Here is a 15,379-nt window from a genome sequence, read left to right as displayed (position 1 = left end):
GATACGATTAATAGTATACTATAAAATTAGAAAGACAAATTTTGTGAATCCATAAAACCATATGAAATGTAAAATGTTCTGTGAGTCCTACCAAACTGAGGAAAGTATGAGCACAGTGGTTATATATGAGACCCATTTAGTACATGTTATACGTTTGACCTTTGTGCATCCATAAACCAAACATGCCAGCTCCAGTAAACATAAGTTATTACACTTTGGCTTACAAAGTTGGAACTTAGAAGTGACTTTGAAAGATGTTTTAGGTATTTCAGTCCTCTCTAAATTAATGAGAGATGGTTCATATCCATTGGCTGAATTGGAAAGGTTGTAATTATTATTAATTTAACTTTGATTAATTGAAGATTGCCCTTTAAGGCCTCAGCTTCCTTTGTCCCGTTGTCAGGACCTGCTTTTTGGTCAAAGGCAAGTGAAAAAGAAGAATGATATGAAAATCAAATCTGTTCTTTTTACATTTTTTTTTTAATGTTTATTTTTGAGAGAGAGAGAGAGACAGAGCCCAACCAGGGGAGGGGTAGAGAGAGAGGGAGACACAGAATCGGAAGCAGGCTCCAGGTTCTGAGCTGTCATCACAGAGGATGACGTGGGGCTCAAACCCACGAACCGTGAAATCATGACCTAAGCTGAAGTCGGATGCTTAACTGACTGAGCCAGTTAGGCACCCCTATTCTTTTTACATTTTAAGTAGCACTTAGCAAATGGTTTGTTGATAGATAAGATAAAACTACTATCTCGGATTAGACATTTGGGATATAATTTTATTCTACATTCTCCTTTGTTGCAGAAGAGATTAAATAATTGAGAGATCAAATATGTGTATGGAGTTTAGATGAGTTAATCATCACTGCAGAATAGAATAAATGTGTAGTGGGGCCTTTCCCATTCATTTCTATTGAAGAGGGTAGGGGATAAATAATTTTACGTCTATTTATTCCTTGAACTGAGATTCTACAAAAGGATGTTTTTTGTGTGTTTTTGTTTGTACCTTTTTCTAAAATCTATACTAGCTAATTTCATTTGCCCCTCCCCCCCCCCCCCCCCCAGCTGCTTCCTAATGAAAGAGTCTCTTTCGTGAGTGAGCACTGACCTCTGGGTCCATTCTCACTTCCCACCCTCCTGCTTCTCTACAGCACTTACTTCCTCTTTCTGAAACTCTCTTGCAACGCTTCTGTGTATAAATTGTTCCACACACTCCTCTATTATCCACATGTTTTCTGGTACCACCTTCCACTCTCCTGAACATAGCTATTTCTTCAGTTGGCGTTCAATTTCTCTTCTTCTCAGTATCTTCTCAAATTTAGCTCTCCTGGCAGTGTCACTTAAGTATCTCCTCCATATAGCTCAGTTTTAGGTTTCTATGTTTGTTGTATTATTCGCGCTTTGGGGAGGAGCGTGCTTTCAAAAAATGTTTGAAACATTTACCAGGAGGGCACCATGCACAAAAATCACAAAACCATGGCTTTGCATGACTTCATATTTGGAATTAGTACTTACTTATATAGAATTGCTTGGACATTAGGTGACCATTGCATGCATACACTCCAATGAATAAGGGGATTATTTATTTAATCAACAGATGAATAATGGCTGTGAGACACTGAATTAGATGTCTAAGATCTTTGGTTTACATATTGTACACCAATATGAATGACAGTGTGCAAAAAAACGGAGTGTATTGAACAACTCCAAACGTTTAATGGAAGGAAATTCAGGCATTCAGCACAGTAGTAGAAGAGCAAACACGGAAGAGTTTCAACTTTCAAAGACGAGTTTCAACTTTCAAAGACAATGCAATTAGATTCAGTCAGTAAGCCGTGTGCTTTCAACTCAGTGTGTGGACTCAAATGGAAAAGAAGTGTTCAAGACCACCAGCAGTCCCAATTTCCAGAGAGAGCCAGAAAACAGCACATAGCGTGAGAACAAGAGATTGTGAGAAGTGAAATTATTCTGCCCTGAGAAAAGTATGTCAGGTAGATGAAATACGCATCTCCCTGCTTCCTTTGTCTCCCTCTTCTTCTCCCTCTTTGTTTAGTTGTCCAAAATGAGAGATAGTTGCATTGTTTCTTGGCAGCTTGTTTCTTCTCTCGTCATCTCATTTCTTCTCTCCTGGTTCCCCGTTTCTTCTTGCTGGTGCATGTCCTTTACTAGTCCGTCCAATGGTGTGGTATAGGTGTTAAATCCTGCCTGACTTGCTCTGAAAAATATCATTCTCATGCTTGACTTGATAATTTGACTTGGTTTAACATTTTGAATTAACTCCTTCTTTTCCTCAACACTGTGCAGGTCATACTCCATTATCTTGTGGCATCTCTTGTTGCTGATGTTTATCCTACTGTCAATCTCACTATTGTCCCTTCGTGGATAGTATGTCTAGATAACTTTTATAGTTCCTTAGGTTGCATTCTATAGTTTCAATACAACATTTACGGTGTGAATGTATTTTTATTTATCTAGCACGGAAGATCATGTTTTTCTTTAATTATGGGATATTCTCAGCAATTATGTATTTAAATACTGCTTCCCCAACGTTCTAGTTATTCTCTTCTTCTAGAATCCCTATGAGAGGAATGTTGCTGTTTTATTTCTACTGGAATTTAAGCTATAATTTCATTGTTGTTTAAGTAGTTGCCCTTTTTATGTCTTTGAAGATACTAAACATACATGTTTCAAAGATGTCTTGTGTAGGGTGAATCAATCTTCTGATGGATGATTTTGGTTTTCCTTTTTAGCATTAATCTTGCTCATTCTGGAATTTTAACTTGCAAGCTTCTATCACGTGGGAGGTGTTCAGTTGTCTCTCTGTTGTTGGTTTCTCCATCTTTCCCGCTTCACCCCATAGGAGTCTTAGAGTTGCCCCCACCTTGTCCTTTGCTGTGCCCCACGTTTCAGAACCAGTTCTCCTGGCCTTTGAAGACACTGCAAGTATCATAGGTCCTGTTGCCTGGGTTGAAGTTGTGACTGTAGGGCTGTGCCCCATCTTCCAGCTCTCCTAGGTTGGCAGTTTTATCTAAGGCACGGCCCCAGGCAGCAGGCAACACAGGTTTGCTCCCCTCTTCTCCCTGCTTGATATCCAAGCCCTTCTTATTAAATGGAAGAAAGAATAAGTGGTTTAGAGACAGAAGTCCTGGATTTGTGTTCAGCTTCGGGCTTCACAACTGTGTTACTGGTTTGTGGCCTGGACACATGCTCACTCCCTCTTTGAATCCCCTAGGTTGTTTGCCAGCACAGTGCCCTGTACAAAGTGGTTATTCAGTAAGTTTTTATTAAATATATATAGACAGATGAGGGGTGCCTGGGTGGCTCAGTCCGTTATGCGTCCAACTCTTGGTTTCTTGTCAGGTCATGATCTCATAGTTCGTGGGTTCACGCCCCAAGTTAGGCTCTTGCTGACACCGAGGGGCCTGCTTGGGATTCTCTCTCCTTCTCTCTCTGCCCCTTCCCTGCTCGTTCTCTTGTTCTCTCTCAAAACAAATAAATAAACATAAAAAGTAAAATAAATATATAGATTGATGCATTCCTTAGGCTACAGCCACTCTGATTAGTTTGGTTTGCAAGTGATTTTCTGCTTCTGGAGTCTTTCGTCCTTCAAATGGTCCTATGTACTATGTTGTTCTAATCTTCCATATCCACAATCTTACCTTTCAGTTCCCCTGCTCCAAAACCTTACTCACTTCCTAGATGTATATTAAACTCCAGGCTCCTTAGAATGGCTTTCAAGGACCCTTGGCTCTTCTCTGAGGTTTTGAACTCCAACCAATTTGACTTCCCCTTCATTATGTCTAGAACATGGATGTGCATGTTATGCTTTCCCACCTTCCTGAATGTCCTTGTGCTTTTAAGTATACCAGAAATGCCCTTGTTCATCCTCTTTTCTCCTTTTTAAAAATCAGTCAAAACTAACCTCTATAACAGTTTCCATCTCAGTTGCATGGATAGTGAATGGATGACAAATCTAAATAGTTATTATCTCTCCAACCCATCCAAAAGTGACAATTTTTTTTTTAACATTCCTTAAGGGCACAGCTTTGCGCTTGTCATTGATATGTCATAAGTGCCAAATTCACATTTAAAACTTTTTTTTTCCAATGTAGAATTTCCTAGTTAAAACTCAGAACATTAAAATGTTCTATTTTTATATCCAATTTTCTAGATGGGAGAACGTGTACTGGGACGCTGGGAATTATACTTGAAGACATGAACGATAATGGCCCAGTTATCCCAAAGCAGACGGTGGTCATCTGCAAAACTGTCATGTCATCTGCAGACATCTCTGCAGTGGATCCTGACGATCCTATAAATGGCCCACCCTTTGACTTCAGTTTGGAGAGTGTTCCTGATGCAGGCATAGAAAGAATGTGGAGACTGACAAAAATTAATGGTACGTATTACTAAACATGACTTTGTCCTTTTCAGCATCCGGATGTCTAAAATATTTTTTTCTTGATGCAACATGAGAATAATCACCGTGTGGGAACCACCAATAAAAGAAGGAAAGTTCCTCCATTCCGGTGTGGTGGGAAGTAGGACTCAAACTCAGGAACCATGAGACCATGACCTGAACCAAAATCAAGAGCCGGTTGCTTAACTGACTGAGCCACCCAGGTGCCCCTCTTGCACCGTTTCTAATCTCTCCTCTGTCAAGATTCTGTTAGGGGCTGTGTGAGTCCCCATTCCCCTCCCCTGTACATATCCCGCCTTAGCCTGGGTCTAATGCCATCACTTCCTGACTTGCTGACCTCTCCTCCACATAGATTCTTCACTCACTAATGGTTTCCTAGGTCGTAAGGGGATCACCATATGTTGCAGGTCTGTTCCCTAGGAAGTGAACTCTGAGACAAGAGTTTCTCAGGCAGAGTATTAATAAGGAATTTGCTTGGCATCAGTAGATGTGAAAGGAAGGAAAGCAGAATTGGGCAGAGAAAAGCCAAGCTGCAGCCCAAGTCAAAGGACAGCTGTAGTTAACCCCACAGGGAGTCTGAGTTAATGGCCCTTCAGGGGGCCCCAAGTTGAGCCTCTTTCATGGCTCAGTCAGTGGAGTGGGTGCCTTGAGGGGCGTGACTTTTGGCAAAATGGCACAGATGTTGAAGAAGCTTATGGCCTCCCCAAACAGCTGGGACAATGCGAGGACAGTATGTCCCTGAGTGCAGGGAATCTGGGTATGCGTCACAGTGTCCACTCTGCTGTCCCTTGTCTCTGCACTGCATTGACCTCTGACCTTTTCTCATCTTTTGTTTTCTAGTTGGGATTCTCCCCCAACTTAGTTCCTAGTCTGTACTTCTGACTTTCCCCATGAGAGGATCTATGGTGATAAGATTGGCAAAATGGAGGGGCCTCTCCATGCCAGCTGCCTCACTCACTCCATCGGCTCTTCACTCTGCGGTGCTCTCGGCATCTCCTGACTGTACTGCCCACGGGCCCTGATGGCCTGGTCGCCCCCCACTTCAGCGTTCATGGTTCAAGATCTGCCATAAACAGAGGGTTTGCCCTTATGGTGTCCTTGAATGGTTTTCAACCCCATGCTTCCAATGAATATTCCTCTATTTCTTTTATGACAAATTAAAAAACAAAAGTTGTGAGCCAAGGGAAGGGAAATAGGAAGAGGGAAGTAAAACAAGGACACATAGAAGCTACGGCGACAAGTTAAGACCCGACTGTGTCCCGAATCCTGCTCTGTGGACCGGCAGCATTTTCAGTCTTTCTAAAAACAGTATTCTGGTGTGTGTGTATGTGTGTAAGGTTATCAACTGTTCTTTTCTTGGGAACAACTAACCTTATTTTTAGATTTTGTTCTTTCTACTGATTTGGTGTCATAATATCATTTCTTTTTAGATAATGTGGAGCGAGATGGTAATTTTTTTTTTTTTTAATATTCCTACTTCATACAGTAAAACAGTGACAGGATTATGTTGCTCAAAGCTTTGTTACTTTAAAGTTTTACTATCTGTGAAGTAACCCAAAGTCTGGGAAACACCAAATCAAGAAGAACATATCCTAAAGAGGCTTTGAAGTCAGATAGGCTGTGTTAAATGCTGGCTCCACTGTTTATTAGTGACATAAATATGACCATGCTATTTATTCTCTTTGGGCCTTAATTTACTCATATGTAAAGTGGGATTATTTGAGGGGGTCAACAGGATAATGAATGCATCAGACCATGGCACATTATGCACCATCAATTTTGGTTTTGTTAATCTTAGTATTATTTCCTACACATAAACTTACCAAGTTAACCATGCTTTCTTTTATTTGGTTTTCTTTTTTAAAATGTTTATTTATTTTTGAGAGAGAGAGGGAGCTAGTGGGAGAGGGGCAGAGAGAGAGGGAGACACAGAATCAAACGCGGGCTCCACGCTGACAGCAGAGAGTCCGTTGCGAGGCTTAAACTCACAAGCTAGGAGATCATGACCTGAGCTGAAGTTGGACGCTCAACCGACTGAGCCACCCAGGTGCACACCATCCTTTCCTTTATAATAGACTTATTCACTGATTTCTTTACCCAAACTTCCAAATTTATATTTACAGCTTCAAACACCTTAAAAATCAATGGAATTGTCACACTGCAGGGGGATTATTCTTGGACATGTGCATGTGGTGTTTACGTTCAGGATAATATTATATCTTTGGATATGTGCTTAAGACTCAACTGGATTTTGACGTGGATATTTTCCACCCTTGACCTAAAAGCAAATACATGGTCCTATAGGACCATGAGATGCTGTAGCAGCAGGACCGCTCATGCCTGCTGGTATATTCAAGGTCAGCCACGTTCTAAGTTGTCAGAATCAGTCTCTGACAGTAAGTCACAACTGTGTAATACTGTTTGGCACAATATATGCAAACAAAGTAAGGAGAAATGTCCAGAATTTCAGACTGTTACTCTATGATGAATCGTGTATAAATGAAAATTGCACTGTAAGTTTCTCTTAAAAATTTTTAAAGTGGTGATAAAGACCGATGTCTTAACAAGCCTATTACTTGTGATTGGAAAAGGTTTGTTTATGGATGGAAAAATATATTATTCCAAAAGCCAAAAGACATTTCTATAAGACACAGCAGGGATAAAGTTTTCTTTGCGGTATGTTTACCATCGAGGTAGATGAGAACTGCTCAGTCCGTTCCCATTCACGATCCTGTGCCGGCTGTGCCCTCCCATCAGGAAGATCCATTTGTGGAGAAATTTGGTGAACATCCTAACATAGGAGGCATTTGTGACATTCTATATCACTCGGTTTTATTTTCTTTCAGATACAGCAGCTCGTCTTTTCTATAAGAACGACCTTCCATTTGGACCATATCAAGTACCTGTCAGAGTTAGAGACAGACATGGCCTGTCAGTCGTCACTCCATTAAAAGTTATACTATGTGACTGTGTTACTGAAAATGATTGCGCACTTCGCACAGACCCAAGGACTGGCAACGGAGAAGTGAGGCTTGGAAAATGGGCCATCCTTGCGATACTGCTGGGCATAGCATTGCTCTTTTGTAAGTCCCTGCATGAACTCAAATAAGAGCCTCTGAAATAACTTTCAAGACTCATTCTTCGAGTCAACACTGCTCTCTGTAGCTGGCCACTTGAAGATAGTTCTATTTCAATTTAGCACAACATATTTAACTTATATATTGCAACTAGTGTTCTCTCAGCACAGACCTAAAATTCAGCGCAAAAATACAGCCCTTATAGCACGTCTTCGCGGCATCTCTGGTTAGGGCGGACTTGCCAATTGCCTACGATTTCACCATAGGCCATCGTGTGTATGTTTTCTGGAAAGCTGTCTTCATATTAGTCATCCTAAATTCGTAACTTCACATTGTTTTATGATAAACGGAAGCAATTTCTCTCATCCTCCAGGTATCCTATTTACCTTAGTCTGTGGGGCTACCGGGACAGCTAAACAGCCCAAAGCGTTCCCCGATGATTTAGCCCAGCAGAACCTCATCGTGTCAAACACTGAAGCTCCTGGAGATGACAAAATGGTAAGTAGTTTGTCTTTCTAAAATAAACACAAAGGACAAACTGGCCTAACCAACTAGAATTCTCTTTCTGGGACAAGTTCTTTTGCAGTCGGGTACCTTACAATATATAAAATTCCATTGTTCCTGTGGAAGTAGATAAAATTAGGTTGGTTCTCATGATGCTATGTGATATTTCACTGTGGTCATAGGGTGTTACTTCACACTAAAAATCCTTCAGCCTGTTATTATTATTCCTACTTGAAGTGTTTCATGATTTCAACTTTAGGTCTTTTTTATGTATTGAAACTGCTGTTTGTGCTGTAAAAATATTTCATTTAATTATTCACAGATCATCAGCATAATTATTTTTAAGTTTTTTTTTTTTTTTTTTTTTTCCTGGCAGCAGCAATAAAATGACTACAAGCTTTGATCTGTGTGGGAAGAACTTTAATGGAGTCTTTCTGGTGCTAATGTGGGTTAGAAAGAAGCCTGAGGTCAAATTTATGATCCAGCAGTGCTAGCCAGTGACTACAGAGATCCAGCTTCGGTTTCTGGCCTAGTATGTGGATGAGGAACATGTAAATTTTCTACAAAAACCATAATGATGATAAGAACAGGACAGATTTAGAAAACTTTAAAAAGTGTGAAACGTGTAAAAAAAAATAAAATAAAACAAAACTTAGCGTTTCCTACAAAGACAAACCATGGAAAATTAGTGGCCAGAGAAGCATCTCTGCTGGTTTATTTTTATTTATTGAGATTGCAAGGATTTTATTTTTCATTAATTAATTAATTAATTATTTTTAGGGGCACCTGGGTGGCTCAGTCGGTTAAGCGGCCGACTTCGGCTCAGGTCGTGATCTCGCGGTCCATGAGTTCGAGCCCCGTGTCAGGCTCTGTGCTGACAGCTCAGAGCCTGGAGGCTGTTTCAGATTCTGTGTCTCCCTCTCTCTGCCCCTCCCTTGTTCATGCTTTGTCTCTCCCTGTCTCAAAAATAAATAAAAGGTTAAAAAATTTTTTTAAAAATTAATTATTTTTAAGGAGAGAGAGTACACACAAGCAGGAAGGGTGGGAGAGGCAGAGGGAAAGAATCTTGAGCAGGCTGCACACCCAGCATGGAGCCTGACACGGGGCTTGATCTCATAACCCTGAGATTATGACCTGAGCCAAAATCAAGAGTCAGAAGCTCAACCGACCGAGCCACAAAAGGCACCCCAAGATTGCAAGGATTTATCATTCCAGCCAAGATGTTTATGGCAACTTTATTTCTATATTTTTGTTCTAGTTGAGGGGAACTAGATTAGACATTGAATAAAAATACCAATCGGGGAGCCTGGGTGGCTCAGTGGGTTAAGCATCCAATTTTGGCTCAGGTCATCATCTCATGGTTCATGGCTTCAAGCTCCACATCAGGCTCTCTGCTATCAGTGTGAAGCCTGCTTCAGATCCTCTGTCCCCCTCGCTCTGGGCCTCTGCCCTATTCTCTTTCTCTCTAAAAAATAGATTTAAAAAAATTTTTTAAATTAAAAAAAAAATACTGATCATGTGTTGTAGACTCTGGGTCTGGAGTTCTCAGGCAGAGAGTGGACGCAGGATTAAAATGCAAGAGAGGCTAATGTTCGGGAGGAAACAAGAGCCCCAAGTAAGGGTCCTTGCTCCATTTTTATTAGGATCAGAAGGCATACAAGTGTGATGGACGTGTGCAAAGAGACGATGAAACCATGAACGTTAACTCATGTGTGTGAAGGAAAGGGGGTTTTGGTGTTAGGAGTCTGGCTCCAGGCAGGTGGTTATTTCTGGCATGCCCGAGGCCCCGAGTCTGTTTATCTTAGCCTGCCTAGGGACTAAAACAGTGAGATCCTGCTACCTCAGGGTCAACAAGGCATCTTTCTTTTGCTAATTAGCTTATTCCCCACAATCATTTCTGTTTCTGCTCTAGGCAGGTGAAGGGAATGAATTTAAACCCAGCAGGGTAAATACATGTGAGACATTGATAACGGAATCCTGATTTTGAGGCTTGAGATGTTGGAAGGATTTAATAAGTGACATTGTACAATACTCTAAGAAGTTTTCAGAGGAGGAATATACTTAAGCTTTCTGATTTGTCTCTAGGATAGACCACTTGACACTTGGCGATTTCCAGGACACTGCATGAAGTCCTGGGGTTACGATAGTCAGGTGGTCAGGGTAGCCAAGACAATTTAGTTCCTGCCCTCAGAGAGCTTACCTTATAACACAAGAATTTATAACATTATTTACGTTCCATTGTGGTGGTGGTTGTTCTTCTCTGTACTTCCCCAATGCCAACTGTTTCCGTTTCAGTGTTCCACGAATGGCTTCACAACCCATACCGTGGGCAGTTCGGCTCAGGGAATTTGTGGCACCTTGGGATCAGGAGTGAAAAATGGAGGCCAGGAGACCATTGAAATGGTGAAAGGCGGACACCAGACCCTGGAATCGTGCCGGGGGACGGGGCATCATCACACCCTGGATTCCTGCAGGGGAGGACACGTGGAGACGGACAACTGCAGATACACATACTCCGAGTGGCATAATTTCACCCAGCCCCGCCTTGGTGAAGTGAGTTTCCCTCGGTGTCCTAAGGATTGATTTTGATATCTTTTCAGCGTTCTGAATTGTTACAATTTAGTGGCCTCACCTTCATTTTCAATTAATTATTAATCTACTTAATTGGAAAGTTGTTTTTCCTCAATTTTGATTTAATAATGCTCCGATATTAAGTGGATATTTACTTTTCCTCTCATTTTGTTTGGTTTTTAGTTCTTACTGAAATAATGTTAGATGATATTTACTTACTTACTTACTGGACAGGAAATGTCTTATTTATTTGGTAGAAGAACAATTGAAAAGAATCTTTATCCCAGGTTATGTGATTTTATTTTTAAAATACAAAAGTTATCTGTGTGATGACATTCAAATTATTTTTTTTCCCATGACTTTGTGTTAATATTTCCCATGTGATAAATCATATCTTAGAAACCAAAAGTGTGCTACGAGGCAATTATAGCCTTATGGTCAGTAAGCCTATCTGGAAAGATCTGAGCCCACCACCATTTGGGTTCAGTTTAATGGGATTTTGCATTTCACGCTAGACGTGATTATGTAACGTGAACCCTAGGATACTTGCTGCCACATATGTGATTTTTAGAAACATGCTATAGAGTGAATTTATAGAGTGATTTATGATACAGACCAATCATGTGCATTTTTTATATGTAGGAATCCATTAGAGGACACACTCTGGTTAAAAATTAAACAATGAAAGGTAAATCAAAGCAATTATTTTTATGTTAGTAAGTTTTGGTGTTTAAAATAATAATAATAAAATATATTGTGTTTCTCCCCTGGCAGAAGGTGCAACTGTGTGATCAGGATGACAATCATAAGCATGCTCAAGACTACGTCCTTACGTATAACTATGAAGGAAAAGGATCAGTGGCTGGTTCTATAGGTTGCTGCAGTGAACGACAAGAAGAAGATGGGCTTGAATTTTTGGATCATTTGGAACCCAAATTTAGGACACTAGCAGAAGCGTGCATAAGGAGATGAGTGGATTCTAATAAGTCTACAAAAGCCAGTGGCTTTATCTGTTCCCCAGCCCCCCACGAGCCCCCACTTTTTTAAATACAAGCCAGGATTTTTTAAAAATAGAAGATGCAATGTTTTGGGTTTTCCCCTTCTTTATTTTGATGAGATCTCTTTAGCCAAATGCATATTTACAGAAAAATGCTGTAAATAAGTATACAAAGTACCCAATTTTTACATAGTTATAAATTAGTTGTCTTCCACCCAAGGAGATCTACAGGTAGAAAAATTAAGGAAGTCCACATTATTGTTTACATTTGGGTATAATGTCAATAGCCAACTTACAGTGCAATAAAATGTAATTAATTCAAGTATATATCATAAGCTACTTGAAATATAACCTAATAGAAAATTTCAGAGAACTTGCTTTAGCATTATATTCATTTACCTAATTAATGAATTGTGTGGTGCTTAAAAACTGTTGCTGTCCTGAACATTATGAAGTGTGTATATTGCATTCTTGATAATGTTTTATTCTCACAGCATTACCTTTCTCAAGGTAAAGGGAGAGTCCCAACCAGGCATTGACTGTTAATACAATTCCATTCTGGTGGACTTTAGTTTCTAGGTTGTATTCTATACAAAATCCTGAACTGAATCTAAATTTCTGTTACCAACCTTGTCAGGAAAATTTAGTTTTAAAAACTGCTCTAAGAATGTATTTTTATTTCTGCAAGGCCTTGGTCTTTGGTCTCTCTCTCTCTGTCTCTCCCCCTTTCCCTCTGTGTCTGTTTCTCTCTCTCTACTTCTCTTTCTCTTCTCTTTATTTTTTAAATTTCTACTTGGGTTGGAGAGTCTAAATATTTTAAAAAGCCATCTCTCTTCTTTTATAAAGCGAGTTATTCTGTTTTTGTTTTATGTAAGTGTATTATTCTCTGTTTTTCTCGAAATTAATGTCATGTTGATGTTATTGTTTCAAGTATCTTGGTTATTGCTTCATTATTTCCTCAACAAAGGAACTTTAATTCTGCCATTAAAACTGTAAAAATATGTCATGCTTTTATTAGATACAACATTCTGTGTTAACAAAAGGATATTTAAAATTGGAAGGTGGTTATTTGGTATATAATAGCATGTTTATAGTTCATATCGTTAATGCAAGGACACAGTTTATAAATGCAAAATAGTGAGGGATTTTGAAATAAGCTTTGCAGAACAGGGATCATGAAAGCTCTCTAGGAATAAGTATTTTATAACTTTTTAGATGAAATGGCTAGTTATGTCTATCTGTTTGAGAAGTCTTTTTTTTCACATTTTAAGGTCACAGTTTTTAACAAATGTAGAGTGGGCCAAACTATTTATATTTTGAAACAGTAAGACAAAATCAAACTTAACAGCCAACCAAATTCCAGGCCAGGCTTCACAGCTGATTTCATTCAGTGAATTTTCTAAGTACACTAACCACATGGACATTTGAAATGTATTTCTGTTATCTATGATCGTTAGGAATATGCCTATCTTAAATTCGCAAGGTTGGCTTATGACAATTATTCCTAAAGATTAACACTGGGTAATTATTCCATAATCAATTTATCTTTTCAATAGTTTTCTTATTGTTCAGTTAAAAATACTATTTCTTAAAGTTACTTTAAATAAAGCATGCACACAGTGTTGTATATTACTGGGTACGATAAAGAAAATCAGGTAATTTTAAAATATTATTGTATGAGTTTGTTAATCATGTGTCTGAAAGGAGCTCATAAGAGTGTATTTGTCTTACTTTGAGAAGTGTCTTCTTTAGAATTGTGTTCTACATTTTTTAGAATTTTAGAGTTTGATGTGGAGAGATCATTGGTCCATGGTTATCACGTGTATATAATTTTGCTATTCTAAAGGTTGTGATGCTATGGGATATTGGTTAAGTTGCATAGTTTCTCTGTGTCTGTTTTTTTTTTAATTTCATCATAAAACGGGGGATAATAACTTAACTCTTTTCCTAGGGTGGCTGTAAGACATTTGAATAAAAAATGGTTTTTAAGCATGAGACTCATACAGAGTGGTCCACCTGAAAGGCACTCCTGTAATACTAAGTGATTTAAAATATATCACATGTACAACCCCACTTCATATTCACGAAAATCCATTAAGAAAATAGGATAATCGAAGCCTGTTTTGCTTTATTTTACTTCAGAATGTTTGCCAGTTGAGAATATGTCTCTTCATAATGATTACCTGATGCCTGGGTCTTCTATATCCAATGTTTTAGCACATACATTGCAAAGATTTCTGAAGCATCTGCAAAGCATTACCTAATTTTTTTTTTTATTTTTAAATTTATTTAGAGAGAAAGAGCATGTGTGCAAGTTGGGGAAGGACAGAAAGAAGGACAGAGAGAATACCAAGCAGGCTCTGTGCTGTCAGTGCAGAGCCTGACTTGGGGCTTGAACTCATGAACTGTGCAGTCGTGACCTAAGCCCAAACTAAGAGTCAGGTGCTTGACCGACTGAGCCACCCAGGCACCCCAACTCAATTCCTTTTTTATCTTATTTGCATAGCACATCCTATATGTTGCCTCCAAACTGCCAAACTTTCTGAGAATTTTTAATACAAGTTTTAATACAAGTTTATTCATTCATTCCTTTGCATACAGTCATTTAATGCCTTCCCAGTGTAGCCTTCTAATGCAGATTGTGCTGGTATGCGAAGGTACAAGATGAATTAGCTACTCTCCCTACCCACCCACTCTACTACAAGACAAGATAGGGTGTAGTATTGAGTGGATGTGGGTATGGAATGGTCCAATGCCTGTAAAACATATCGCATGATACCTGGCACATGGTAAGTGCTTGATATAGGTGAAAAAATTCCAGGTGACATAAAAGAACTATAGAATTCTAGGGAGTGAAGATACGCTCCTGCTATTCTCCTGCTAAGCGTTTTGAGCGTGAGTGCCCTACCTCTACTGTCCTCCATTCCTCTCTTCATACATTCTTCCCACCAGTACCCTGGCTCCCATGCTTGGTGCCACTGAGCTCCAACAGTGACTGTGCCACGCATCTCTTCCCCCTTCTCTCCTTCCACCTCCTGTCAAAGAACACGCGACCATGGCATTCTCCTGCCTAAGGGCCCTCTGTGGCTTTGGAGGATAAATTTGAAATGCAAATCACATTCAAATACCAATCTTCCTGTATCTCACACACTTCTTTGTGCCTTGTTCATAATAGGGTCTCCTTTTGCAGTGTCTTTATTTACTTGTAACTTCTTTGTTGCAAAAGTACTTTTTAGAAGATCTAGTTCAAAAACCACTTCTTTAGCATATGACATTTTTTTTAGTCATACAACATTTATGTGTCTAGAGCATATTGCTGTAAAAGGTTCATTTTTAGGTTTATATGTACATATGTATGTTTGTGTGTATGCGTGTGTGCAAACACGCATACGTGTGTGTGCATGTGTGTCTGTATGTTCTCATATAGGAAGCTTACTGAAGACAAAGAAAGGTGTTCTCATTTGTATGCACATTAAACTCTGGCCATCAATACATTCTGATGAGTCAAATTGTATTGCCCAGGTCACAAAGGGAAAAAAAAAAAAGAAAGATTACAAATTAAGTTATCGGATTCTTAGCACACCACAATAACTTTCCCTTGACATAGGTTTTCCATTAGAGATGTGATGTATATTAGATTCTGCATTGAATTCTTTTTTCAACACTGGACATCGAATACACAGAATATCAAACATATGCATTCACTACTTAGAAAGTGAGGTGGTGAGGTTCTGGAATCCCTTCTGCTTCTCCCCTTGGGGTCCTGGGAGTGGCAGATCCTATCTGTACATTGTGGTTCAGGTTAGCTAATTC

General features: G+C 39.4%; 1 protein-coding gene across 2 annotated transcripts in view; it reads left to right on the top strand.

The window, feature by feature from the left end:
- The window catches only part of DSC2 (desmocollin 2), a 35,944-nt gene extending 24,051 nt beyond the window's left edge, over positions 1-11,893 (top strand). Inside the window, exons 12-17 of one of the 2 annotated variants that reach the window (XM_060613512.3) lie at positions 4,169-4,396; positions 7,264-7,500; positions 7,868-7,992; positions 10,294-10,551; positions 11,212-11,257; positions 11,344-11,455. In XM_060613512.3, coding sequence (XP_060469495.1) covers positions 4,169-4,396; positions 7,264-7,500; positions 7,868-7,992; positions 10,294-10,551; positions 11,212-11,247 — 884 coding nt within the window. In that variant the 3' untranslated portion in view covers positions 11,248-11,257; positions 11,344-11,455. Of the gene's footprint in view, positions 1-4,168; positions 4,397-7,263; positions 7,501-7,867; positions 7,993-10,293; positions 10,552-11,211; positions 11,258-11,343 lie in introns of both variants that reach the window. The other variant, XM_060613511.3, reaches the window with a different exon arrangement.
- Positions 11,894-15,379: the final 3,486 nt, after the last annotated feature.

This window comes from Panthera onca, chromosome D3 (assembly GCF_046562875.1).
Source record: "Panthera onca isolate mPanOnc1 chromosome D3, mPanOnc1 haplotype 2, whole genome shotgun sequence".
Classification (NCBI taxonomy): Eukaryota; Metazoa; Chordata; class Mammalia; order Carnivora; family Felidae; genus Panthera; species Panthera onca.
Note: the sequence above shows the minus strand (reverse complement) of the source record. Positions and strands in the feature narration are given on the sequence as shown.